The sequence below is a fragment of the Chlorocebus sabaeus genome, chromosome 16 (assembly GCF_047675955.1).
Source record: "Chlorocebus sabaeus isolate Y175 chromosome 16, mChlSab1.0.hap1, whole genome shotgun sequence".
In the NCBI taxonomy this organism is placed as follows: Eukaryota; Metazoa; Chordata; class Mammalia; order Primates; family Cercopithecidae; genus Chlorocebus; species Chlorocebus sabaeus.
In genome coordinates this window covers 75,810,740-75,837,104 of record NC_132919.1, presented here as the reverse complement: position 1 = coordinate 75,837,104, position 26,365 = coordinate 75,810,740, and the positions used below count along the sequence as shown (strand labels likewise).

Genomic DNA, 26,365 nt, shown 5'->3' with positions numbered 1-26,365 from the left:
CAGCCTTCTGGGAGTAGAGGCGGGGCGGCGCGGGGCGTGCCGGGAGTTGTAGTCCTTCCGCCGCGTGGCTCTGCCCGTGCTCTGTGTGCACCCAGCAACCCCGCGCCAGCTCGTTCCTGTCCATACCTAGCGCCCCCTCGACTGCTTTCAAAGAGCGCGTGCAGGCCGGGTGCAGTGGATCATGCCTGTAATCCCAACACTTTGGGAGGCCTAGGCGGGAGCATCACTTGAGGCCAGGAGTTCAAGACCAGCCTGGCCATCATGGTGAAACCTTGTCTCTACTAAAAATACAAACATTAGCCGGGCATGGTGGTGCATGCCTGTAATCCCAAATACTCAGGAGGCCAAGGCAGGAGAATCGCTTGAACCCGGGAGGCAGAGGTTGCAGTGAGCTGAGATTGTGCCATTGCACTCCAGCCTGGGCAACAAGAGCGAAACTCAGTCTTAAAAAAAAAAAAAAGGCCGGGCGCGGTGGCTCAAGCCTGTAATCCCAGCACTTTGGGAGGCCGAGACAGGCGGATCACGAGGTCGGGAGATCAAGACCATCCTAGCTAACACGGTGAAACCCTGTCTCTACTAAAAAATACATAAAACTAGCCGGGCGAGGTGGCGGGCGCCTGTAGTCCCAGCTACTCGGGAGGCTGAGGCAGGAGAATGGCGTGAACCCGGGAGGCGGAGCTTGCAGTGAGCCGAGATCCGGCCACTGCCCTCCAGCCTGGGCGACAGAGCAAGACTCCGTCTCAAAAAAAAAAAAAAAAAAAAAAAAAAGCCAGACAGGAGGGCTTTACAGGGCACCACCTCTGCAAAAACCAACCACTCCAGACGGGCATGAAGGACAAATACACAGGGGAGAGACGGAGTGCAGCAGTCATCGCTGTCCGGGTGAGTACATCGCTGACTGCATGACCTGGGTTTCCAGGAGGGCCACCTTCTGGAGTCAGGGGCCAGGGACTGGGCCACCACCATGATAAGAAGACACGGGAGTTGGGGAAAGCCCAGTGGATGGTGGGGGCCCGTGCTCAGGGCAAACTCCTCCTTTCCCTTTGCAAAGCAGGGCATCCCACCAACAGTAAGTCCTGCAGCCTATTAAAAAAAAAATTACTGTGTCCTCTGCTTTGGAACAGGGTGTTCTGGAGTCACCTCTGGAGCTGGGCATTAGAGGTCGGCACCGCTCACATCCGCTCACTTCTCGGGTTCTCTGGCCAGAGAGAAGAGGCCTGGTCCCATCAGCCCTCCAACCCCACGTAGGCCTGGTGCCCCCACTGTCTTTTTCATTTTGGGGTTTATTTATTTATTGATTTATTTTTGCAACCTTTCCCCACCCCTCATCCCCCCACCCTGCCCCTACTCTTTAACACAGTAACTTTTTATTTTGATGTTTATTTATTTATTTGAAACTGAGTCTCGCTCTATGGCCCAGGCTGGAATGCAGTGGCATCATCTCAGTTCACTGCAACCTCCTCCTGCAACCTCCTCCTGCCCCCCTGGTTCAAGTGATTCTCCTGCTTCAGCCTCCCAAGTAGCTGGGATTACAGGCGCACACCACTACACCAGGCTAATTTTTGTATTTTTAGTAGAGACGGGGTTTCGTCATGTTTGCCAGGCTGGTCTCAAACTCCTGACCTCAGGTGATTTGCCTGCCTCAGCCTCCCAAAGTGCTGGGATTACAGACGTGAGCCACTGCACTCGGCCTGATGTCAATTTAAATAAAAGATAATTGCAAGAATAGTGCAAAGAATACTCATATACCCTTCACCCAGATTTTCTGTTTATGTTTTGCCTATTTCCTTTAACATTCTGCTTCCTCCTGCCTCTCTTTCCTCCTCTCCCTCTCTCTTATCATTTCCCTCTCTCTACTCCCCACTCTCTCGCGGTCTCCTTCTGTGTCTCCTCTTTCTCTCTCCCTCTCCCTGACCTCCTTTCTCTCCCTCTCTCTCTCTCCCCCCATATATATGAACACACACACATCCCTGTATGTGTATATATCATATGCATATATATGAACACACGCACATCCCTGTATGTGTATATATCATATGCATATATATGTACATATATGGGTGGTTCACCTGAACCATTTGTAAGTTGAAGGCATTACCACACTACCCTGAAATACTTCATTCTCTCACACAACCACAGCACAATCATCAAAATCAGGAAACAACTTCGCTACAGTTATCAAATCCAGTTAACTTCGGTAGGCCGCCCCTGGGTCCCACTGATTGGCTCGCTAACTGGTCCCTGGAACCACCATAGCTTCTGCTGGGGTGACCACCGGGCACAGATCAAGAGCACATCACCTCCACTGGCAACCACAGCAGTTGCCTGACCTCAGGAGGGAGGAAGGGAACAACTCGTTTTCACTTCAGCACACAGTGTCATCAAATGCATGGACAAGGACAGCCCAGGTGTCCACCTGGACCTGAACACCCTCAAAACCGAGTTCCAGGAGCTTCAAAAGCTCATGGGCACCGGGCCCCCAGCATCCTCCTGAACCCAAGCAGCAGCTGCAGCCCCACAGCATCCGGGTGCAAGTCAGGACCAGAAGGAGCTTCTGCAAAAGTGCTGGAGTCTCAGTGCATTTGAAATCCCCGAGAAGGCGGGGCGCGGTGGCTCACGCCTGTAATCCCAGCACTTTGGGAGGCCGAGACGGGCGGATCACGAGGTCAGGAGGTCGAGACCATCTGGCTAACAGGGTGAAACCCCGTCTCTACTAAAAATACAAAAAATTTGCGCCTGTAGTCCCAGCTACTCGGGAGGCTGAGGCAGGAGAATGGCGGGAACCCGGGAGGCGGAGCTTGCAGTGAGCTGAGATCCGGCCAGACAGAGCGAGACTCCGTCTCAAAAAAAAAAAAAAGAAAAAGAAAGAAATCCCGGAGAAGCAGAGTGAGGCTGACTTCAGGAGTGCCTAAGACTGGGGGAAGCAGTGGCCTGTGTGCCCCCAACCCCCACACAGTCCCTTGGGATGTGGTCTCTTTGGACCCCAGCTCTGACTTAAGCCACCTGGGGTGGGGTTGCTGTGCTGTGCCCAGCTTGAATATATCCGCGTGTCTAGATGCATAATAACTTGAGTGCCTGAAGGCGCGATTCAGGATGGTCCTGGAGGCTGGGGAGTGGGTGGAGAATCCTCCCCTGTCTCTGGGAAGGGGGCCATCTGCAGCGAGTCTGAGCCCCATCGGCACATCTGAAGGTGCACCAGGAAAGGAGGGGGCTGTTCTTTGCTTCCTTCCCGCCTCTTCTTCCACACCAAGGTACGATCAGTGCGTACCAAGTACATATCATTCCTGTGACCAGCAGGTGCATGAAATATTTGCATAGCATTCACGGGACAAAAGAGTCCTGCGGCGTGGACTTAATATGATAAAAGAAGACTGTGAGAGAACGAACATTGTTTTGAAAGGGCAGAGGGGTCGGGCCGGGCACAGTGGCTCATGCCTGTAATCCCAGGACTTTGGGAGGCTGAGACAGGTGGATCACAAGGTCAGGAGTTCGAGACCAGCCTGGCCAATATGGTGAAACCCTGTCTCTACTAAAAATACAAAAATTAGCTGGGCATGTGGTGCGCGCCTGTAGTCCCAGCTACTTGGGAGGCTGAGGTAGGAGAATCTCTTGAACCCGGGAGGCAGAGGTGGCAGTGAGCCGAGATTGTGCCCCTGCACTCCAGCCTGGGCAACAGAGAGAGACTCTGCCTCGAAAAAAAAGAAAAAGATAAAAGGAAAGGGCAGAAGCGTCTTTTCCTCCCACAACAATTGGGTTCCTCTTATGTTTCAGCCCCAGTGAACAGAACTGTATCCGTGGGGGTGTCAGCCCTAAGCCCTGCCGGGTAACCTGTCTCCAGGTTCCCCAACTCCTAGATTCTCCTTACCTTCAGTTCACCCACTCCAACTCCTGCCACCTTTGGAGAGTGGCCAAGCCTCTTCCCATCTGCAGTGTTTCCCGGAGCTGGCAGATGCTGTCCTGTCCACCCAGGGTCAAACAGGGCATCAGGCGAACAGATCTTTCCTCAAATGGCATTTCAGATTCACCTTGCCCTGGCTTAAAAAATTATTTCCCAGCCGGGCGTGGTGGCTCACCCCTATAATCCCAGCACTTTGGGAGGCCGAGGCAGGTGGATCACGAGGTCAGGAGATTGAGACCATCCTGGCTAACACAGTGAAACCCCGTCTGTACTAAAAAAGAAAATACAAAAAATTAGCTGGTGTGGTGGCAGGCGCCTGTAGTCCCAGCTACTCGGGAGGCTAAGGAGAATGGCGTGAACCCAGGAGGCGGAGCTTCCAGTGAGCCGAGATAGCGCCACTGCACTTCAGCCTGGGTGACAGAGTGAGACTCTGTCTCAAAAAAAAAAAAGTATTTCTCAGCCCGGGGCAGTGGCTCATGCCTGTAATCTCAGCACTTTGGGAGACCAAGGAGGGAGGATCACTTGAACCTAGGAGTTCAAGATCAGCCTGGGCAACACAGTGAGACCCCATCTCTATAAAATTTTTTAAAAATTAGCCAGGCAAGGCCATGCCCAGTGGCTCACGCCTGTAATCCCAGCACTTTGGCAGCCTGAGGCAGGTGGATCACCTGAGATCAGGAGTTTGAGACTAGCCTGGCCAACATGGTGAAACCCTGTCTCCACTAAAAATACAAAAAATTAGCTGGGCATGGTGGTGAGCATCTGTAATCCCAACTACTTGGGAGGGTGAGGCATGAGAATCGCTTGAATCTAAGAGGCAGACGTTGCAGTGAGCTGAGATCCAGCCATTGCATTCCAGCTAGAGCAACAAGAGTGAAACTCCATCTCAAAAAAAAAAAATTAGTCGGGCATGCACCTATAGTCCCAGCTACTCTGGAAGCTGAGGTGGGAGGATCACTTGATCCTGGGAGGTCAAGGCTGCAGTGAGCCATGATTGGGCCACTGCACTCCAGCCAGGGAGAAAGAGTGAGACCCAGTCTCAAAAAAAAAAAAAAAGAGGACTTTTTTTTTCTTTTTCTTTTCTTTTCTTTTTTTTTTAAGATGGAGTCTCGCTCTGTTGCCCAGGCTAGAATGCAGTGGCATGATCTTAGCTCACTGCAACCCCCGGCTCCCAACTTTGAGTGATTCTCCTGTTTCAGCCTCCCAAGTAGCTGGGATTATGGGCCTGCACCACCATGCCCAGTTAATTTTTTGTATTTTTAGTAGAGATGGGGTTTCACCATGTTGGCCAGGCTGGTTTTGAACTCCTGACCTCAGGTGATCCACCCACCTCAGCCTCTCAAAGTGCCAGGATTACAGGCATGAGCCATCATGTCCCGCCAAAAAAAGAATGTTTTGAGAGAAAGACAGTGACCCCATAACTTTGTTTTGTTTTGAGATGGAGTCTCGCTCTGTTGCCCAGGCTGGAGTGCAATGGTGCCATCTTAGCTCACTGCAACCTCCACCTCCCAGATTCAAGTGATTCTCTTGCCTCAACCTCCCAAGTAGCTGGGATTACAGGCTCCCGCCACCATGCTCAGCTCATTTTTGTATCTTTTTTTTTTTTTTTTTTTTTTTTTTTTTTGCGATGGAGTCTCGCTCTGTAGCCCAGGCTGGAGTGCAGTGGCATGATCTCGGCTCACTGCAAGCTCTGCCTCCCGGGTTCATGCCATTCTCCTGCCTCAGCCTCCCGAGTAGCTGGGACTACAGGTGCCCGCCATCATGCCCGGCTTATTTTTTGTATTTTTAGTAGAGATGGGGTTTCACTGTGTTAACTAGGATGGTCTCGATCTCCTGACCTTGTGATCCACCTGCCTTGGCCTCCCAAAGTGCTGGGATTACAGGCGTGAGCCGCTGCGCCCGGCCTAATTTTTGTATCTTTAGTAGAGACGGGGTTTTGTCATGTTGGCCAGGCTGGTCTCGAACTCCTGACCTCAGGTGATCCACCCACCTCAGCCTCCCAAAGTGCTGGTATTAAAAGCTTGAGCCACAGCGCCGGGCTTCACATAACTTTGATCACAGTATATTGTTATGATCATTCTATTAGTTATTGTTAATCTCTTAGAAGGAATACTTCATACCATTTGCCAATTTATAAATTAAACTTTATCATAGGTATATATATACAGGAAAGAACATAGTGTACACAGGGTTCAGTATTATCCATGGTTTCAGAAGGTCTTGGAGTGAATCCCGCGGATAAGAGAGGCTATTGTGGCTCTTGGAGATATTCCACGTGGTCAACATAGATCTCTTTGTAATGGCTGCAGGGTTTGATGCTGCTTGAATGCGTTTATGCCCTAATGAACACTAGGCTGTTTCTTTTGTTTTTGCTATACTCAATAATGTCACAGTGGAAATTCTCCTTTTTCCCCCAACTTTTACTTTAAGTTCCAGGGTATATGTGTAGGATGTGCAGGTTTGTTACACAGGTAAATGTGTGTTATGATGACTGGCTGCACACACACAGTAGAAATTGTTGTTTTTTTTCTTTGAGATGGAGTCTGGCTCTGTCACCCAGGCTGGAGTATAGGAGCACAATCTCAGCTCACTGCAACCTCCGCCTCCTGGATTCAAGCGATTCTCCTGCCTCAGCCTCCCAAGTAGCTAGGATTATAGGCATGCGCCACCATGCCTGGCTAATTTTTGTATTTTTAGTAGAGACAGGGTTTTGCCATGTTGGCCAGGCTGGTCTTGAACTTCTGACCTCAGGTGATTCGCCCACCTTGGCCTCCGAAATTGCTGGGATTACAGGCGTGAGCACCGTGCCCGGCCCACAGTGGAAATTCGTGAATGCTATTCAGTGTGAGAGAAAGAGGCGGTGTGGTGGGGTGGGTGGTGGATGGATATAGCTGGCTTCTTGGGACATGCACACCACTCTTGGGGTGCAGCAGAAGCTTGTCCTACATGTGGGTAGCATTGTCCTGTCAAGGTCAAGGTGTTGGTCCCAACGCTGAGACCCCGGGGCATTCAGGGACAGACCCAAATGTCAGGGAGATGGAGGACAGAGCAGACAGGAGACTGAAGCAGAAGGCGGAGGGTAGCTGGCTTGGGGAAGCCCTTACCCAGGGGTCCGCAAACTTTTCCTGAAAAGGGCCAGATAGGAAATGCCTCAGGCAGTACGGGCCAGGAGGTCACTGTCACCACCACTGCACTCTGCCCTGTAGCTGGAAAGCTGCCCTAGTCAATATGTAAATGAACGAACAGGGCTGTGTCCCAATACAACTTTATTTATCAACATGGAAATTTAAGTTTTATATAATTTCTACATGTTATGAAATAGTTTTTTGTGCTTCTTTATGAACCATCTAAAAATATAATGCCATTCTGGCTGGGCGCGGTGGCAGGCGCCTGTAGTCCCAGCTGTTCGGGAGGCTGAGGCAGGAGAATTGCTTGAACCTGGGAGGTGGAGGTTGCAGTGAGCCGAGATCACACCACTGCACTCCAGCCTGGGTGACAGAGTGAGACTCCATCTCCAGATAAAAAAAAAAGTAATGACATTCTTAGCTGGTGGGTCATACAAAAATGCTAGAGGTAAGTCATCTTTGTCACATTCTGTCAGCAGATAGAGGGGCCAGATGAGGCTTACAGGTGGCTCCCGGCATCTCTGAGCATTGACTCATGGACGTTCCCTGGAGCCTCCCTGAAGCTCCATCCGGGCTGGGAAGAGGGAGGACCTGGAGATTTTCACGAGTATCCCAGCAGTGAGAATGGACTCTTGCCGGGCAGGCAGACACAGCAAGGCTCTCCTGGGTGCTGGGGAAAATTGAACCTGGCAGCTTCAGCTCCGAAAGCTCTTTGGAGAGGCTTCCCAAGGTGGGGTGCACTTGGACCAGGCTCCAGGTGTCGTCAGAACTACTGGAAGATCGTTTTCAAGATAATCTGGAACAGGAAGAGAAGGCACAAAAGCCCCAGAATCGGAGAAGCTCTTGGCAGGAATTTGATGAAGGAAACGAGACAGGGCTGGATGCAGTGAGTCATGTCTGCACCCCAACACTTTGGAAGGCTGAGGCAGGAAGATACTTGAAGTCAGGAGTTCAAGACAGCCTGGTTAGAGGTATAATATGCTGAGATTAAAAAAGAAGACGACCAGTCTGGGGAGCAGAGAGAGACCCCATCTCTATAGAAACATTTAATAATTAGCAGGGCACAGTGGCACACCTCTGTAGTCCCAGCTACTCAGGAGGCTGAGGCAGGATCACCACTTGAGCCCAGGAGGCGGCAGAGAACTAAGATTCTGCCACTGTACTCCAGCTTGGGTACAACAGAGGAGACCCTGTTTCTAAAGAAAAAAAAAGAAAGAAATGAGATGTTCTTAGGTTCTTTCTTTCCTAGGTTCTCAGGTTTGTTTTTTTTTTTTAGATAGTCTTGCTCCATTGCCCAGGCTGGAGTGCAATCTTGGCTCACTGCAATCTCTGCCTCCTGGGTTCAAGCAATTCTCATGCCTCAGCCTCCTGAGTGGCTGGGATTACAGGCACGCACCATCACATCTGGCTAATTTTTTTTGTATTTTTAGCAGAGACGGAGTTTCTCTATGTTGGCCAGGCTGGTCTCGAACTCCTGGTTTGCACATCTAAGAGGCTGCGGCAGGATCTGTGCTGTCTACCACGAAAGGGCTGCCAGGGATGAGGCCCCACCTGGGTGAGCACGTTGTCCTTCTGGGTCAGATTCTCAACGATTTCAAAGTGGTCCACATCGTGGAGCTGTTCAAACGAGGCTTTCCACTTTCCTTGACACAGGGCCTGGGCAGGGGAGACATGGGAGGAGGGGCCTGAGCGGTGGGAGGGGAGGTGGGACAGGACATGGGGCCATGCCTGGCACAGGTCAGGGTTCACTGTGTTAAATAAATGACGGATGAGGCAAATAATGAGCTCACATGACCCTCGACCTCTGGCCACAAACCTGTGCTGAGAGTACCTGGTAAAACTCCCAGGACTGTCGGTGAAATTCGGGGGAGTCGAACTGGCCCACGACCACCAGCACACGGCAGGTGGGGTCCACCGGCTGCGCCTGGGCCACCTTCAGCTGCGGGCTGTTCCTCTGAGCGTCCTCCCTGGGGCGGGGAGTGGATGGGTCAGGACAGAGAGAAGCCGGGCTCCAGGTGAGCCAGGGGAGGTGGTGGGCAGGTAACTCACAGGGTCAGCTGCAGAGCGACGTTCTGTGAAGTATATATGACGGGCTCCAGGTCAAAGACCCCACTCACGAGGAAAAAGCCTGTGAGGGTGCAGAATCGGCACAGGACCAGGCTCCAGGCGGAGCAAGGCAGGGCCAGCCCACCCCCACGGCCAGAGGGGCAGGACCAGGGGAGGGGGCACGGAGGAAGCAGAGAAGGCCTTGCTCAGAGGGCTGGAAGCCCTGCGGTCAAGCCACTCACGGCTGGGAGGATTTCAATCAGTTGGCCCAAACCGCAAGGCTCATGGGGAGATGAAGGTTGCCCAGCCAGGCTGCAGCCCCCATGGAAACCTTTGAGGTTGGGCATGACCCCATGCTTGGTCCAGTTGGCAAGGAGCATCATGGCGGCCAGGTGGGCCCCGGCTGAGTGTCCACATAGGTAAATTCCCCTGGGAGGGGTCAGAGCAGAGAACTGGATTTGCACACAGTTTCCCCACAACATCAGGCCCACTTCAAAGAGTCCCAATTTGCTTCTGCTCCACAGGCCAGAGGGGAAGCTTGGCTGTGTCCGAGGGACCGATTGCACTGTCCTCCCACCCAGTGAGGTCCAACAGGAAGAAAATCTACCAGCAACACCCACTCATTGCTTGGATACCGCGTCTGGACAAACGCAACACTGCGGGTCACCTGGTCTACCATCTGGTCCAGGGTGCCTGCACAGAGAGTATGAGCTGGGTCAGGGACTCGCTTCCTCCTAAAGCCCACCGGCCCTCGGACCTGCAGCAACCACCTCTATTACCTTTGGGGGCGATGTCATAAGCCACTATTACCACAGCCACTCCCTGTGCCGTCAGCGGGTCGACCATGAAGGCAGACTCGTCCTTACTGCAGAGAGAGACACAGATGTGACAGCTGGAGGCAGCCTGGCCACTACGCTGCTTCCTGTGTCCTGGACACACCACTTTCCAGATGTTCTGTCCATGCACAGCACCACCCCTTTCTGGCCCCGTTTGAGAGAGGGAAGTGGACAGGATCTCTCCCTGCCACATCACATACTAGCTACGGGACCTTGGGGGAGCTTCATGTAACTTTATTTTTCTAAGCGATAGGGCCTCGCTCTGTCGCCCAGGCTGGAGTGCAATGGCGTCATCACGGTTCACTGCAGCCTTGACCTCTTGGGCTCAAGCAATCCTCCTGCCTCAGTCTCCCAAGCAGGAGTACAGGTGTGCACCACTATGCACAGCAAATTTATTTTTTCTTTTGTAGAAATGGGGGTCTTGCTATGTTGACCAGGCTGGTTTCTAACTCAATCCTCCCGCCTCGGCCTCCCAATGTGTGGGATTATAGGTGTGAGCCACCGTGCCTGGCAATTTATGTAACTTCTAAGCCTGGTTTCCTCATCTGTAAAATAGAGGCAATTATATTCCCTCTGTTAGGGAACTGTTTTTGAGAATTAAAGACCAGCAGTGTAGAGAGTTTTGTGTGGAATAAATGTAAGCTTTTTTTTTTTTTGAGACAGAATCTCGTTGTGTCACCCAGGCTGGAGTGCAGTGGCATGATCTTGGCTCACTGCAACACCCCCTCCTGGGTTCAAGCGATTCTCCTGCGTTAGCCTCCCGAGTAGCTGGGATTACAGGCACACGCCACCACGTCCAGCTAATTTTTGTATTTTTAGTAGACACAGGGTTTCACCATGTTGGCCAGGCTGGTCTCAAACTCTTGACCTCAAGTGATCCATCCGCCTCGCCCTTCCAAAGTGTTGGGATTACAGGCGTGAGCCACCGTGCCTGGCCATTAAATGTAAGCTATTAACATGAAGATGCGTGAAGGCAACTCTGTAGGAAGACCCTAGGGAACGCAGTGTCTGTCAAGATCCCAAATTCCCAAATACCCACAAAAAGCTTACAGTGACCAACTGTCCCATTTTACCTTGGACTTTCATTATTTTTTTCCTAAAGTACTGAAAACCCCATGTCCTACGAAACCCCTCCTCAGTCCCAAGCAAACTGGGACAGTGGTTGGTCACTCTGGCTTTTCCTTTGATTCAAGAGGAGGCTGAACACGCTTCTCACTGGTTGCAGTGGGTTGAACTGTGTCCCACCAAAAGATATGTCCAAATCCTAACCCCAGAACCTGTGACTATGACCTTATAAAAAAAAAAAAAAAAGGAGGCCGGGTGCGGTGACTCACACCTGTAATCCCAGCACTCTGGGAGGCCGAGGCGGGCGAATCACAAGGTCAGATCGAAACCATTCTGGCTAATACGGTGAAAACCCGTCTCTACTAAAAACAAAAAAATTAGCTGGGCGCGGTGGCGGGCGCCTGCAGTCCCAGCTACTCCGGAGGCTGAGGCAGGAGAATGGCGTGAACCTGGGAGGCAGAGCTTGCAGTGAGCCGAGATCGTGCCACTGCACTCCAGCCTGCGGGACAGAGCGAGACTCCGTCTCAAAAAAAAAAAAGGAGGCTGGTGTGGTGGCTCACACCTGTAATCCCAGAACTTTGAGAGGTCAAAGTGGGAGGATCACTTGAGGTCAGGAGTTCAAGACCAGCCTGGCCAACATGGTGAAACCCTGTCTCTACTAAAAATACAAAAATTAGCTGGGCCTGGTGGTGCGCACCTATAATCCCAGCTACTTGGGAAGCTGAAGCAGAATTGCTTGAGCCTGGGAGGCAGAAATTGCAGCGAGCTGAGGTCGCACCACTGCGTTCCAGTCTGGGGTAGAGTGAGACTCTGTCTCAAAAAAAAAGAAAAAAAAAAAAGGAGAGGAAGATCAGAGACCCAGGAACACAAGGATCACATGTGAATGGAGGCAGAGGCTGGAGCTCTGCCAACACAGCCAAGGACTGCCTGAGGCCACAGGAAGCTGGAGGCAGCAGGAAGGATCCTCCCTAGGAACCAGGCCCACATTTGACTTGAGACTTCCGCTCTCCAGTGCTGTGAGACACGGGCCTGCGGGAATCGCCCAGCTGTGGCCTTTTGGTTGGGGCAGCCCTGGAAGAAGAGTCCCCCAGGGAAAGTGGAATCTCTCCTGCAGTCCACCATCCACATCCCCCGACTCACCTTCCACTCTGCCAGTATCCTCCATGAAAGAACAGGAAGAAAGGCAAAGCTGCAAAACAAAAAACCAAGCACAAGGTGCATGAGTGGGGCCCGCCCTGCTGAGCTCGGCCACTGGACCCCCAAGTCCCAGGACCCCCAGCCCCTTCGCTGACAACCTTCAGCTGCCTCGTCAGGGAAGTAAATGTCCACTTTCTCCCCTTCGCCGTCTCCATAGGGGACATGCAGCAGGCTCTTCCTGGTGGCCCGTGCCCTCCTGGTGGCTGTCTCAGAAATGGACAAGTTGCTGTTAGCACAAGCTCAGGTGGTGGCAATTTCTTTTCCTCTTTTTTTTTTTTTTTTGAGATGAAATCTCACTCTGTTGCCCAAGCTGGAGTGCAGTGACGCGATCTCAGCTCACTGCAACCTCCCCCTCCCCAGTTCAAGCGATTCTCCTGCCTCAGCCTCCCAAGTAGCTGGGACTACAGGCGCACGCCACTATGCCCAGCTAACTTTTTTGTTTTTGTTTTAAATAGAGACAGGGTTTCACCATGTTGGCCAGGCTGGTCTTGAACTCCTGACCTGGTGATCTGCCCACCTTGGCCTCCCAAAGTGCTGGGATTACAGTCGTGAGCCACTGCGCCCAGCCAGGTGGCGGCAATTTCTATTTCAGCTCGGGTAGAAGCCTTCCGGCTGAAAGCTCCCTTCGGCTCTGAGCACCTCCCATTGAAAGAGGACTGCCAGGCCGGGCGCGGTGGCTCAAGCCTGTAATCCCAGCACTTTGGGAGGCCGAGGTGGGTGGATCACGAGGTCAGGAGATCGAGACCATCCTGACTAACACGGTGAAACCCCGTCTCTACTAAAAATACAAAAAATTAGCTGGGCGAGGTGGCGGCGCCTGTAGTCCCAGCTACTTGGGAGGCTGAGGCAGGAGAATGGCGTGAACCCGGTAGGCAGAGCTTGCAGTGAGCTGAGATCGTGCCACTGCACTCCAGCCTGCAGGACAGAGCAGACTCTTGTCTCAAAAAAAAAAAAAAAGAGAGTGAGGACTGCCAGTCCAGACGTCTGTCAACAAATGAACTGTGGTTCTGCCAGGACGCTTTTCAGCATGACTTTACTACATACTTATCAGATGCGCTATACTTTTTTGTTTTAAAGGGCAGAGGCTCACTATGTTGCCCAGGCTAGAGTGCAGTGGCTATTCACAGGTGCGATCATAGCATACTACAGCCTCTAACTCCCAGCCCCAAGCAATCCTCCTGCCTCAGCCTCCTGAGTAGCTGGGATTACGGGCACATGCCACCACACCTGGCTAATTTTCCTATTTTTAGTAGAGACAGGGTGTCATTGTATTGGCGAGGCTGGTCTCCAGCTCAACCTCAGGTGATCTACCCACCTCGGCCTCCCAAAGTGCTGGGATTACAGGCGTGAGCCACTGCGCCTGGCCTCTTGCTTTATTTTTTATCCTAGCATTCATCGTTGTTTTGTTTTTGTTTTTTGCAATGGAGTCTTGCTCTGTCACCCAGGCTGGAGTGCAGTGGTGCCATCTTAGCTCACTGCAACTTCTGCCTCCTGGGTTCCAGCAATTCTCGTGCCTTAGACTGTATTTTCTAAAAATTAAAAAAAAAATTAGCTGGATGTGGTGGTAGGAACCTGTAATTTCGGCTACTCGGGAGGCTGAAGTGGGAGGATTACTTGAACCTGGGAGGCAGAGGCTGCAGTGAGCTGAGACTGTGCCACTGCACTCCAGCCTGGGTGACAGAGCGAGATTCTGAAAAAAGGAAGGAAGGAAGGAAGGAAGGAAGGAAGGAAGGAAGGAAGGAAGGAAGGAAGGAAGGAGGGAGGGAGGAAGGAGGGAGGGAGGGAGGGAGGGAGGGAGGGAATGAAGGAAGGAAGGAAGGAAGGAAGGAAGGAAGGAAGGAAGGAAGGAAGGAAGGAAGGAAGGAAGGAAGGAAGAGTGCATCCAGACCAGTGGGAATGACCAGTCAGTAAACCCTGCCTCCCCTCCCACCGCAGCGACGCACTGCTAGTATTCACAGCTAGAACACAGCGCCCTTGGGAGAAGGAACCCGGTCTAGTCATCTTTCCAAGAACTCCCTGCTTTGCTGAAAATAGATATTGCATTTGTTTACCAGGGCAGCTGTAACAAAGTACTACAAATTGAGTGTCTCAGAGCAGTAGAACGCTGTCCCACAGTTCTAGAGGCCAGAAGTCTAAAATTAAAGTGTGGACGCTGCCACACTCCACCAATGCCTCTTTTGCCTCTGGCAGCTCCTGGTGGCTCCAGGTGTTCCAAGGCCTGTGGCTACGTCACTCCAGTCACCTCTGCCTCTTCCAGTCTCTGCCACTGTCTTCACATGGTCCCCTCTGTGTGTCCCTCCCTCTTCTGTCTCTTAGCAGGACACCAGTCGTGGGATTTAGAGCCCACCCTAACCCAGAATGACTCGACTTCAGCTAATAACACCTACAAAGGTGGTCTTTCCAAATAAGGAAATACCAGCCGGGCACCTGTAATCCCAGCACTTTGGGAGGCTGAGGTGGGCAGATCACTTCAGGAGTTGAGACCATCCTGGCCAACATGGTAAAACCCTGTCTCTACTGAAAATACAAAAATTATCTGGGCATGGTGGTGCGTGCCTGTAGTCCCAGCTACTCGGGAGGCTGAGGCAGGAGAATTGCTTGAACCCGGAGGCAGCAGTTGCAGTGAGCTGAGATCACACCACTGCACTCCAGCCTGGGCAACAGAGCAAAACTCTGTCTCAAGCAAAACAAAACAAAAAACACCAAATAAGGAAATATCTTCACAGGTTCCCAGGGTTAGGATTTGGACATGTCTTTTTTAAATTTATTTTTATTTATTTATTTTTTAATGTCATGGTGGGGGTCACCTTTATTTGGCACTGCAGATGCTAAATGTTTTACATAACACAATTTTCAGAATTCTAGCTAGTCAGGGCGACTCTGGGGGCCAGCCTGCAGGCCCATGCCCCACCTCTCCCATCCTGCCACCACAAGGATCCAGACACCCCCTTCTCACAGCTGTGCTCAGGCACCATCAGGGGATCCTTGGAGTGCTGGGTTGATCTCCCCAAAAGAGGTGGAATCCAGTTCCCTGTAAAACCTGCATCTCAGAAAGGGCTCTATGTATTAACCTGCAACTTGGGGTCCCTGTCCCTGAAGGCCCCCTGGTCCCCAACTTTGGTGGCCACAGTGGGCCTAGAAAAAGAAAAACCTGGCCGGGCGTGGTGGGTCACACCTGTAATCCCAGCACTTTGGGAGGTCAAGGTGGGTGGATCACAAGGTCAGGCGTTCGAGACCACCCTGGCCAATATGGTGACACCCCATCTCTACTAAAAATACAAAAATTAGCCGGGCCCCTGTACTCTCAGCTACTCAGGAGGCTGAGGCAGGAGAAGCGCTTGAACCAGGAAGTGGAGGTTGCAGTGAGCCAAGATTGCACCATTGCACTCCAGCCTGGGCAACAGAGCAAGACTGTCTCAAAAAAAAAAAACCCACAAAAAACCCCTGTGCTTCCCTCGGGTGGGTGATTCATTCTGCAACTCTAGAAAGGTAAACACAGCAGAGGAAGAAAGAGCATGGGGCCGAGAGCTTGTACGAACTGCATCTATGCCAGAATGCCAGAATGCAGAACCGTAAACTGGGCTGTCTCCACCTGGGCTGGATAGATTAAAGCTGAGGGAAATCAAAAGGAAGTTGCCCATGTGCCAATCCAGGCAGGAAGCTGCCTTTGCAGAACACCAGTGAGGCTGCAAAACCTGTTTTGCCAGCACCCATATTACCAACCACTTTACCAACCCTGAATGGCTCCCTATGTACTGACAAGAAGCTATCTATGTACAGACAAGGAAACATCTCCAAGAAATACTAAGTGAAACTGGCAGGGTGGAACTGTGTGTACTACGGGGCCATTTGGATGAAAGAGGGGGGAATCTATATCCATATGAATAACAGCGGCCCCTTTGATGGGGGCCAGGGGAACTGGGAGGATGAAAAGGAAGAGGAGCGAGCATTTCGCTGAAAAACCTTGTGTGGTTTTTGTTTTTGTTTTTTTGAGACAGTCTCGCTCTGTCGCCCAAGCTGGAGTCCACTGGCGCAATCTTGGCTCACTGCAACCTCCGCCTCCGGGGTTCAAGTGATTCTCCTGTCTCCATCTTCCAAGCAGCTGGGATTACAGGTGTGGGCCACCACACCCGTCTTATTATTATTATTATTATTTTTGAGGCAGAGCTTTGCTCTTGTCACAGGCTAGAGCGCAACGGCGCAATCTCTGCTCACTGCAACCTCTGCTTCCTGGGTTCAAGTGATTCCCCTGCCACAGCCTCCCAAGTAGCTGGGATTACAGGCACCTGCCACCCTGCACAGCTTATTTATTTATTTATTTTTGTATTTTAAGTAGAGACGAGGTTTCACCATGTTGGCCAGGTTGGTCTCGAACTTCTGATCTTGAATGATATCCCTGCCTTGGCCTCCCAAAGTGCTGGGATTATAGGTGTGAGCCAGTGCACCTGGTCTGAGCTAATTTTTGTATTTCTAGGAGAGACGGGGTTTCACAGTGTTGGCCAGTCTGGTTTCGAACTCCTGAATTCACTTTTTGTTTTTGAGACACAGTTTCACTCTGTCACACAGGCTGGAGTGTAGTGGTACAATCTCGGCTCACTACAGCCTTAACCTCCTAGGTTCAAATAAGCTTCCCACCTCAGCCACCAGAGTAGCTAAAAATACAGGCGTGTGCCACCACGCCTGGCTAATTTTTGTATTTTTTGTAGAGACAGGGTTTCACCATGTTGCCCAGGCCGTTCTTGAACTCCAGGGCTCAAGTGATCCTCCCACCTTAGCCTCCCAAGTAGATGGGACGACAGGCAAGCACCACCACACCCAGTTAATTTTTATTTTTTTTTGTAGAGACCAGGTCTTGCTATGTTGCCCAGCTGGTTTCGAACTCCTGGGCGCAAGCTGTCCTCCTGCTTTCGTTTCCCAAAGTCTGGGATTACAGGCATGTGCCACCAGACTTGGCCCCCTCTCTTTCTCAAACCACATCTGATCATCAGGAAATCCTTGGACACCCCCTCCACTGTGTGTCCTGGGTCTAGAGTCTCCTCCCCACCTGCACTGAGACCACTCTGCTTGGATCCCCTTTGACCTGTTCCCCGGAAGGCAGCAGCCACCCCTCTAGGCTCTTCCAGCTTCTACCCGGACTCCCTACAGCCACAAGCGTGAGCTGGTTATAACAAGCTCACATCCATCCTGGGCTCCGGTCTGAGTCAGCCTGGGCGGCTATAACAAAATACCACAGACTGGGGAGACTCAATGGAAATTTTATTTCCTCACAGTTCAGCAAACTGGAAGTCCAAGCTCAAGGTGCCAGCAGGGCTGCAGACCTGCCACCAATCCTTTGCTGAAAGGCATCTGGGCTGTCTCCCAGGCCATGCTACCACAAACGCCCCTGCTGTGAATAGCCTTGTACACCCGTTACCACACCACTTGCAAGCATCTGTAGGACGCCCTCTCAGGGGTAGAATTCTGGGTCAAAAGGCAGATGCATTTGTCACCATGAGGCCATTGCCAGCTGCCATCCATGGGGGTTTGCCAACAACCCTGCCCCAGCACAGTGTGAAGACAATGCGCCCCACAGGCTCATCGGCATGGCTTCATCAGAAGGTCGTGATTTAATTAACACAGGAGTTCTTAAGCCTATAAATGGACTAGATTAATGTTGTGTTACAGTTAAGAAAAACATCACGAAATGTATGTTCTAAGTGGAATGGCAATTAAAACCAAGCGGCTGTAGGTGTTCATTATCATGCATAAGCCTCCCTCCGATATTAACTAACCTCAAGAAAGAGAAATTGCCTTTCTCTAGGAGAGGGCAGCTGGGGTGCAGAGCCAGAGAATGAGGTGACTCATGCCCCCCACAGAGGGCCCTCCAGGCCCTGAACCCCAGGGCAAGAACACAGGAGGGCTTCAGCAAGACACCCCAGAACAAACCTTACGGCAAACTTCCTTTCTTATTAAAGCAAAAGCTTCATTGCTATTATTTACCACTCAGGCTATGTGGAAATGGTGCTATGAACAGGCATGTAAAAGTGCTTGTTTGAGTACCTGTTTTCAATTGTTTCGGGTTAGAAATAATTTCTGTTTCTTTCTTTCTTTTTTTTCAGATGGAGTTTCATTCTTTGTTGCCCAGGCTGGAGTGCAATGGCGCGGTCTCGACTCACTGCAACCTCCCCCACCCGGGTTCAAGCTATTCTCCTACTTCAGCCTCCCCAGTGGCTGGGATTGCAGGCATGTGCCAGTACTCATGGCTAATTTTTGTATTTTCAGTAGAGAAGGGGTTTGTCATGTTGGTCAGGCTGGTCTCAAACTCCTGACCTCAAGTGATCTGCCCACCATGGCCTCCCAAAGTGCTGGGATTACAGGCATGAGCCACGGAGCCCAGTCTGGGTTAGAAATAATTTCTAATGTTGTGCATGGTATTAAAAACAGGACTGCAAGGCCAGGCGCGGTGGGTCTTGCCTGTAATCCCAGCACTTTGGGAGGCTGAGGCGGGCGCATCACCTGAGGTTGGGAGTTCGAGACCAGCCTGATCAACATGGAGAAACCCAATCTCTACTAAAAATACAAAATTAGCCAGATGTGGTGGCACATGCCCGTAATCCCAGCTACTTGGGAGACTGAGGCAGAAGAATTGCTTGAACCAAGGAAGCGAAGGTTGCAGTGAGCTGAGATCGCTCCATTGCACTCCAGCCTGGGCAACAAGAGTGAAACTCCGCCAAAAAAACCAAAAAACAAAAAACAAAACAAACCAGGACTGCAGGGCCGCACATGGCAGCTCATGCCTGTAGTCCTAGCACTTTGGGAGGTCGAGGTGGGCAGATGACCTGAGGCCAAGAGTTCGAGACCAGCCTGGCCAACACAGCGAAACCCTGTCTCTACTAAAAATACAAAAATTAGCCGGGAATGGTGGTGCACATCTGTAATCCCAGTGATTCAGGAAGCTAAGGCACAATAATTGCTTGAACCTGGGAGGCAAAGGTTGCAGTGAGATGAGACAGCACCACTGCCCTCCAGCTTGGGCAACAGAGTGAGACTCTGTCTCAAAACAAAAAAAAGAAAGAAACTGTCCCCTTTAAACACTCACTCCCCATTCCTCCCTCCCCTTGTCCCTAGCAACCACCATTCCATTTCTTGTCTTTATTAATTTGACTTCTCTAGGGACCTCATTTAAATGAAATCATACAGAATTTAACTTTTGTAACTGGATAAAAAATATATACAGCATTTTGCTGACTGTAAAATGTGTTTTTTTGGGCCGGGCACGGTGACTCACACCTGTAATCCCAGCATTTTGGGAGGCCGAGGCAGGTGGATGACCTGAGGTCAGGAGTTCGAGACCAGCCTGACCAACATGGAGAAACCCTGTCTCTACTAAAAATAAAAAATTAGCTGGGCATGGTGGCATGGTGGCATGTGCCTGTAATCCCAGCTACTCAGGAGGCTGAGGCAGGGGAATCGCTTGAACCCGGGAGGCGGAGGTTATGGCAAGCCGAGATTGCACCACTGCACTCCAGCCTGGGCGACATGAGCAAAACTCCATCTTAAAAAAAAAAAAAAGTATTTTTAATAAAGGTCACAGTAAAACTAATTTAAAAGCTAGTGGTAAAGGAAATGGTTCTTAAACCCCCTCTCTGCCAGCCGACTGCACCCTGGCCACACTCACACAGCGGTTAGACTTTTTCCTCCCTGAGTCCAGATGAGAGAGGCCGGGTCCTGACGGGGATGAGGCTGTCTACCCATTACAAGCGAACAATCCTCATTGCAAGTTAACAGGCTGGCATTGTAAGGACGAATACAAATCAAAAATGAGAAAAAAACATAATTCCCCCTGGTGCAAAGAAGGAAAAGTGTGGCCAGACACGGTGGCTCACACCTATAATCCCAGCACTTTGGGAGGCGGGCAGATCACTTGAGGCCGAGAGTCCCAGACCAGCCTGGCCAACATGGCGAAACCCCGTCTCTACTAAAAATACAACATTAGCTGGCGTGGTGGCACGCACCTGTAATTCCAGCTACTCAGGAGGCTGAGACACAAGAATGTGAGACACAAGAATGGCTTGAACCCAGGAGGCAGAGGTTGCAATGAGCCAAAATCATGCCACTGCACTCCAGCCTGGGTGAGAGAGCAAGGCCTTGTCTCAAAGAAAAAACAAAAAAAAAACCCAATACATAAAGAAATATGCAGCCTTGAACTCCTAGGCAGCAGTCATCCTCCCACCTCAGCCTCTCAAGTAGGTGGAAGTACAGGTGCACACTACTGCACCCTGCTACTTAAAAAAAAATTTTTTTTTTTTTAAATTAAAAAAAATTTTTTTAAAATTTTTTAATTTTAAAAAATTAAAAAGATGGAGTCTCGCTCTGTCGCCCAGGCTGGAGCGTAGTGGCACCATCTCAGCTCACTGCAAGTTCCTCCCGGGTTCAAGACATTCTCCTGCCTCAGTCTCCCGAGTAGCTGGGACTATAAGCGCCCGCACCACACTTGGCTAATTTTTTGTATTTTTAGTAGAGACGGGGTTTCATCGTGTGAGCCAGGATGGTCTCGATCTCCTGACCTTGTGATCCGCCCACCTCGGCCCCCCAAAGTGCTGGGATTACAGGTGCAAGCAGCCACGCCCAGTCTTTAAATTTTTTGTAGAGGCAGGTTCTTGCTATGTTGCTCAGGCTGGTCTCAAACGCCTGGCCTCAAAGGATCCTCGTGCCTTGACCTCCCACAGTACTGGGATTATAGGCGTGTGTGACAGTTCCTGGTCTCTCTCTCTCTTTTTTTTTTTGTTTTGAGAAACGGAGTCTTGCTCTGTCGCCCAGGCTGGAGTGCGGTGGCGCGATCTCGGCTCACTGCAAGCTCTGCCTCCCAGGTTCACGCCATTCTCCTGCTTCAGCCTCCCGAGTAGCTGGGACCACAGGCGCCCGCTGCCATGCCCGGCTAATTTTTTTGTATTTTTAGTAGAGACGGGGTTTCACCGTGGTCTCAATCTCCTGACCTCGTGATCCACCTGCCTCGGCCTCCCAAAGTGCTGGGATGACAGGCGTGAGCCAGCGCTCCCGGCTCTCTCTTTTAAATCTTTTCCTTTTATTTTCCTTTCAATCATATGACTTGAAGGTTTAATAGTGCGTGCTTTTTATGTCTGACTTCCTTTCTCATTAGGGTCAGCTCTTTGTCACTCAAGACAATTAAGACTGGCAAAAAGGTTTGCTTACAGCACTTGCACGTTTTACCACACTCATATATTTATCGAGGAAATAGAGATGAATTTGGAACAGAGCTGGGCATAGCAAGGAACCATGAAGAGCCTAGGAAATAGTACCACCCCAATCTATTGAGACAGAAGGATGGTGGAACATGCTGGAATACACTTCTAACAAGTGTGTTCCTCCTCCTGGGTTCTCTCTGTTTAGAAAACCACCAAGCCCAGGAGCCCAGGCAGCTGCCTCTGAAAGGCTGTGTTGGGCCTGCTGCAACAGAGCCAATTTGCCAGGCATGGCTGGCTGCTCCCTCACCCACGCTTCCTCCTTGGGGCCTGCTCCCCATCCTAGCACAGATGCATTACCAGGTGTTCAAATCGTGGTACAGCACTTTGCAGATACGGGGTAGAGACAGAAATGGACCTTAAGACTTCACTAGTTTACAGGTTCCTAAGTCCAGATTTCTTTAAAGAAAGAAAAGGTGAAAGGCCAGGCACGGTGGCTCACACATGTAATCCCAGCTCTTTGGGAGGCCAAGGCAGGCAGATGACCTGAGGTCGGGAGTTTGAGACCAGCCTGACCAACATGGTAAAACCCCATCTCTACTAAAAATACAAAATTAGCCAGGCTTGGTGGCACAGGCCTGTAATCCCAGCTACTTGGGAGGCTGAGGCAGGAGAATTGCTTGAACCCAGGAGGTGGAGGTTGTGGTGAGCGGAGATTGCACCTTAGGACTCCAGCCTGGGAAGCAAGAGGAAAATTCTGTCTCAAATAAAAAAAAAGTCCGGGCATGGTGGCTCATGCATGTAATCCCAGCACTTTGGGAGGGCGAGGTGGCCAGATCACGAGGTCAAGAGATGGAGACCATCCTGGCCAACATGGTGAAACCCCATCTCTACTAAAAACACAAAAATTAGCTGGGCGTGGTGGGGCGCACCTGTAGTCCCAGCGACTCAGGAGGTTGAGGAAGGAGAATCGCTTGAACCTGGGAAGCAGAGGTCGCAGTGAGCTGAGATCACGCCACTGCACGCCAGCCTGGGCAAACAGAGCAAGACTCAGTCACCATTGCTTTTTTTTTTTTTTTTGAGACAGGGTCTCACTCTTGTTACCCAGGCTGGCGTGCAGTGATGCAATCTCAGCTCACTGCAACCTCTGCCTCCCAGGTTCAAGCAATTCTCATGCCTCAGGTTCCCGAGTAGCTGGAATTACAGGTGTCCAGCTAATTCTTGTATTTTTTTGTAGAGATGGGGTTTTGCCATGTTGGCCAGGCTGGTCTCGAACTCCTGGCCTCAAGCGATATACCTGCCTTGGCCTCCCACGATATAGAAAGCAATATAGAAAGCAATATAGCAATATAGAAAGTATTGCTTTCTATAAATAGTGACTGCATTCCACATCCAGCTGCAGAGGAGGAACGTTCCTCTGTTCACTTCACCTCCCTATGGCAACCATGGCCCGCAGCCTTACGGGCCTAGGCATGGTTGGCTGAGCAGGAAAGGCCAGGCATGGTGGACTGAGCCATGGACCTCCCCTGGACCTCTCCTGCCTCCAGCAGTCCCTGCAGCAAGGGGTCCTGGGTACCTGCCCCTGAGCAGAGAGGTTTATAAAGTGCCTGGTGTTTGGGAAATGCCCCTCGAGACGGTGTGGCGAAGCACCCCCAACCCCCAGCATTCTGAACCACTGCCACATGCTAAAGGCCACCCAATGCAGTCACGGAGAGGTCACACCAGTACCTTCGATTCCTATCTGTGAGTAGGTCCTCAAGGCTTCCTCTGCTCCCAGTCGGACAACCCATTGGCTGGGACAGTACTGATTCTCCAGCTCCTGCAGGACACAAACATGAGGCTCTGTAAGACTTTCCTTCTCAACAGAGCGTGCCCCTCCCCCTTGCCCATGCCTGGCTGCTCCTCTCTGCCTTAGAAGCCCCCTCCCCAGTATTCCAGGTCTCCAGGATGCCCTTGGATCCATGGTCTAGAGGTATACCAGCGACCGCTGTGCCTTTAGCCAACTGGCAGCCTTAAGGGGATATGAGGTCCCCCAAACGAATCCAGTTAATGCCATCATGGGCACCACTCCCACAGCAGTTATGACCACGGGAGGCCAGGTGGCCCGATGGTTCACACCTGTAATCCCAGCACTTTGGGAGGCTGAGGTGGGTGGATCACCTGAAGTCAGGAGTTTGAGACCAGCCTAGCCAACATGGCAAAACACCGTCTCTACTGAAAATACAAAAATTAGCTGAGCGTGGTGGCGGGCGCTTGTAATCTCAGCTACTCGGGAGGCTGAGGCAGGAGAATCGATGGAACCCGGGAGGCGGAAGTTGCAGTGAGTGAGCTGAGATCCCACCATTGCACTCTAGCCCGGGTAACAACAGCGAGACTCCATCTCAAAAAAAAAAAAAAAAAGTAACAAGGAACCAGAATTTGAAGAAAGGGCTCAAAGCCATCATGAGAAATGGGAAGTCAGGGCAGCCTCACGGAAAGGCCTGAGGTCAAATGCCATATAACCTCCCTCATTTACTTACTGTTTCATCCTGAACAAGTTACTTAGTCTCTGGGATTCAGTTCCCTTACTGGTAGAAGGCATCTATCCAGGCCGGATACGGTGGCTCACACCTGTAATCCCAGCACTTTGTGAGGCCGAGGCGGGTGGATCACTTGAGGCCAGGAGTTCAAGACCAGTCTGTCCAACACGGCAAAACCCCGTCTCTATTAAAAATACAAAAATTGGGCCAGGCGCGGTGACTCACGCCTGTAATCCCAGCACTTTGGGAGGCCGAGGCAGGCAGATCACAAGGTCAGGAGATCGAGACCATCCTGGCTAATATGCTGAAACCCCGTCTCTACTAAAATTACAAAAACATTAGCCAGGCGTGGTAGCAGATGCCTGTAATCCCAGCTACTCAGGAGGCTGAGGCGGGAGAATGGCGTGAACCTGGGAGGCAGAGTTTGCAGTGAGTCAAGATTGCGCCACTGCACTCCAGCCTGGGCAACAGAGCGAGACTCCGTCTCCAAAAAAAAAAAAAAAAAATTAGCTGGGCGCGGTGGCTCACGTCTGTAATCCTAGCACTTTGGGAGGCTGACGCGGGCGGATCACAAGGTCAGGAGATCGAGACCATCCTGGCTAACACAGTTAAACCCCCATCTCTACTAAAATTACAAAAAAAATAGCCGGGTGTGGTTGTGGGTGCCTGTAGTCCCAGCTACTCGGGAGGCTGAGGCAGGAGAATCGCTTGAACCCGGGAGGTGGAGGTTGCAGTGAGCCGAGATCAGGCCACTGCACTCCAGCCTGGGCGACAGAGCGAGACTCCGTCTCAAAAAAAAAAAAACCAAAAAAACAAAAATTAGCCAGGCGTGTAGTCCCAGCTACAGCGCGCCTGTAATCCCAGCTACTCGGGAGGCTGAGGCAGGAGAAACACTTGAACCCGAGAGGTAGAGGTTGCAGTGAGCCAAGATCATGCCACTGCACTCCAGCCTGGGTGACAAAACGAGACTGTGTCTAAAAAAAAAAAAAAAAAAAAAAGAAGGCATCTATCCAAATCACAAGGTTAAAAGAGATAAGGCATGTGAGTGAAATAAAGCCAGTTACTCAATGTAGGTTGCTTCTTCCTACCAGTGAAGGGGTCCTTGTAAGAGATCCTTGGATCTGTCCAATCAGTACCTGGAAACGTTATTCCCTGTAGGATCCTTACAGCCACACATGGCACACTCTGTGATCACTACCACCATCTTTGTTGCTATTATTTATTTTATTTTATTTTATTTTATTTATTTATTTTTGAGACAGAGTCTGGCTCTGTCGCCCAGGCTGGAGTGCAGTGGCCAGATCTCAGCTCACTGCAAGCTCCGCCTCCCGGATTTACGCCATTCTCCTGCCTCAGCCTCCCGAGTAGCTGGGACTACAGGCGTCCGCCACCTCACCCGGCTAGTTTTTTGTATTTTTTAGTAGAGATGGGGCTTCACCATGTTAGCCAGGATGGTCTCGATCTCCTGACCTCGTGATCCACCCGTCTCGGCCTCCCAAAGTGCTGGGATTACAGGCTTGAGCCACCATGCCTGGCCGCTGTTGCTATTATTTATGATCATGATTATATAATGGTTTTGTTTTTTGAGCCATCGCACCCGGCCTGTATGTTTCTAACCTTCACAACAACCCCAATGTAAATACCAGCTGTTTTGAATCCTTCAGCCTGTGCCACATAAGCAGAGACCCAAAAACATTGTGTGACCTCAGTTCAAGGTCCAGAACTTTGGCCCGCCCCTAACCTCCTGCGGGTCTATGGATTTTTTTTTTTTTTTTTTTTTTTTGAGACTGAGTCTTGGTTTATCACCTAGACTTCCAGGCTGGAGTGCAATGGCATGATCTCGGCTCACTGCAACTTCCACCTCCTGGGTTCAAGCGATTCTCCTATCTCAGCCTCCCCAGTAGCTGGGATTACATACATACATTACCACGCCCGGCTAATTTTTGTGTTTTTGGTATAGACGGGATTTCACCATGTTGGCCTGGCTGGTCGTGAATTCCTGACCTCAAAGTGCTGGGATTACAGGTTTGAGCTACCACGCCCGGCAGGGCCTACGGATATTAGCATAGCCAGGACTTCAATTTTCTCTATTATGAGAGTCAGGCTAACAAAGGAGAAGGTAAAATCACCACGGTGCTCAAGCACTGGGGGCCTGGCACACACCCGGCGCCCAGCATGCCCACAGGAGTGGTCTGCACGGCTTCTAAGGTTCCTTCTTAGAACTCCAATCTAATCAATGAGCTAACTCTGCCCCAGCCCCTCAGTCCCTCCCTGCAATCCGTCTACCTCTGCAGACATCTTCTTCCAAGGAACCTCGCCTGGGAGACCCACATCTGAGATAGCCATCGCGGCGTCTAGAGCCGACGTGCGTGTCGCTTCTTTATACTGCCAGAGCCCCGCCTCGCTTGGCCTTTAAATTTAGTGGGCGGAGAGAGGCGGGCCTCAGGCCAGGCCACATCCCGATCAGCCACGTCCATCCCCCTGATTACTGGGCCCT

General features: G+C 51.1%; 1 protein-coding gene and 1 long non-coding RNA gene across 12 annotated transcripts; one reads left to right on the top strand and one right to left on the bottom strand.

The window, feature by feature from the left end:
• Positions 1–44: 44 nt before the first annotated feature.
• On the top strand, positions 45–9,854 carry LOC140708724 (uncharacterized). Its single transcript, XR_012088933.1, has 3 exons — positions 45–882; positions 8,454–8,578; positions 9,594–9,854. It is a non-coding gene; the product is annotated as an uncharacterized lncRNA (long non-coding RNA).
• AFMID (arylformamidase) lies at positions 6,021–26,290 on the bottom strand. 11 transcript variants are annotated; one of them, XM_073005431.1, is made up of 12 exons: positions 26,155–26,290; positions 23,960–24,052; positions 23,078–23,168; positions 12,266–12,370; positions 12,111–12,159; positions 9,849–9,934; positions 9,690–9,762; positions 9,401–9,498; positions 9,073–9,151; positions 8,855–8,990; positions 8,575–8,679; positions 6,021–7,819 (listed from the first exon to the last, which is right to left on the bottom strand). In XM_073005431.1, the coding sequence occupies exons 1-12, from the start codon at positions 26,212–26,214 to the stop codon at positions 7,793–7,795; spliced, it is 1,002 nt and encodes a 333-aa protein (XP_072861532.1). In that variant the 5' UTR covers positions 26,215–26,290; the 3' UTR covers positions 6,021–7,792. The 11 variants fall into 11 exon arrangements, with proteins under 11 accessions (XP_072861532.1, XP_072861531.1, XP_072861535.1 ...); XM_073005430.1 differs by having other exon boundaries at positions 6,021–8,679; XM_073005434.1 differs by lacking the exon at positions 23,960–24,052.
• Between the last annotated feature and the right edge of the window lie 75 nt (positions 26,291–26,365).

What these genes read in the sequence shown, in the direction of transcription:
- AFMID (XM_073005430.1), bottom strand. Translation starts at nt 26,214, where the DNA reads ATGGCTATCTCAGATGTGGGTCTCCCAGGCGAGGTTCCTTGGAAGAAG. An exon ending in TTATGACATCGCCCCCAAAG is followed by an intron (nt 9,763 to 9,848) that starts GTAATAGAGGTG and finishes CTCTCTGTGCAG; the next exon opens with GCACCCTGGACCAGATGGTA. An exon ending in ACGCGGTATCCAAGCAATGA is followed by an intron (nt 9,499 to 9,689) that starts GTGGGTGTTGCT and finishes GACCCCTCCCAG; the next exon opens with GGGAATTTACCTATGTGGAC.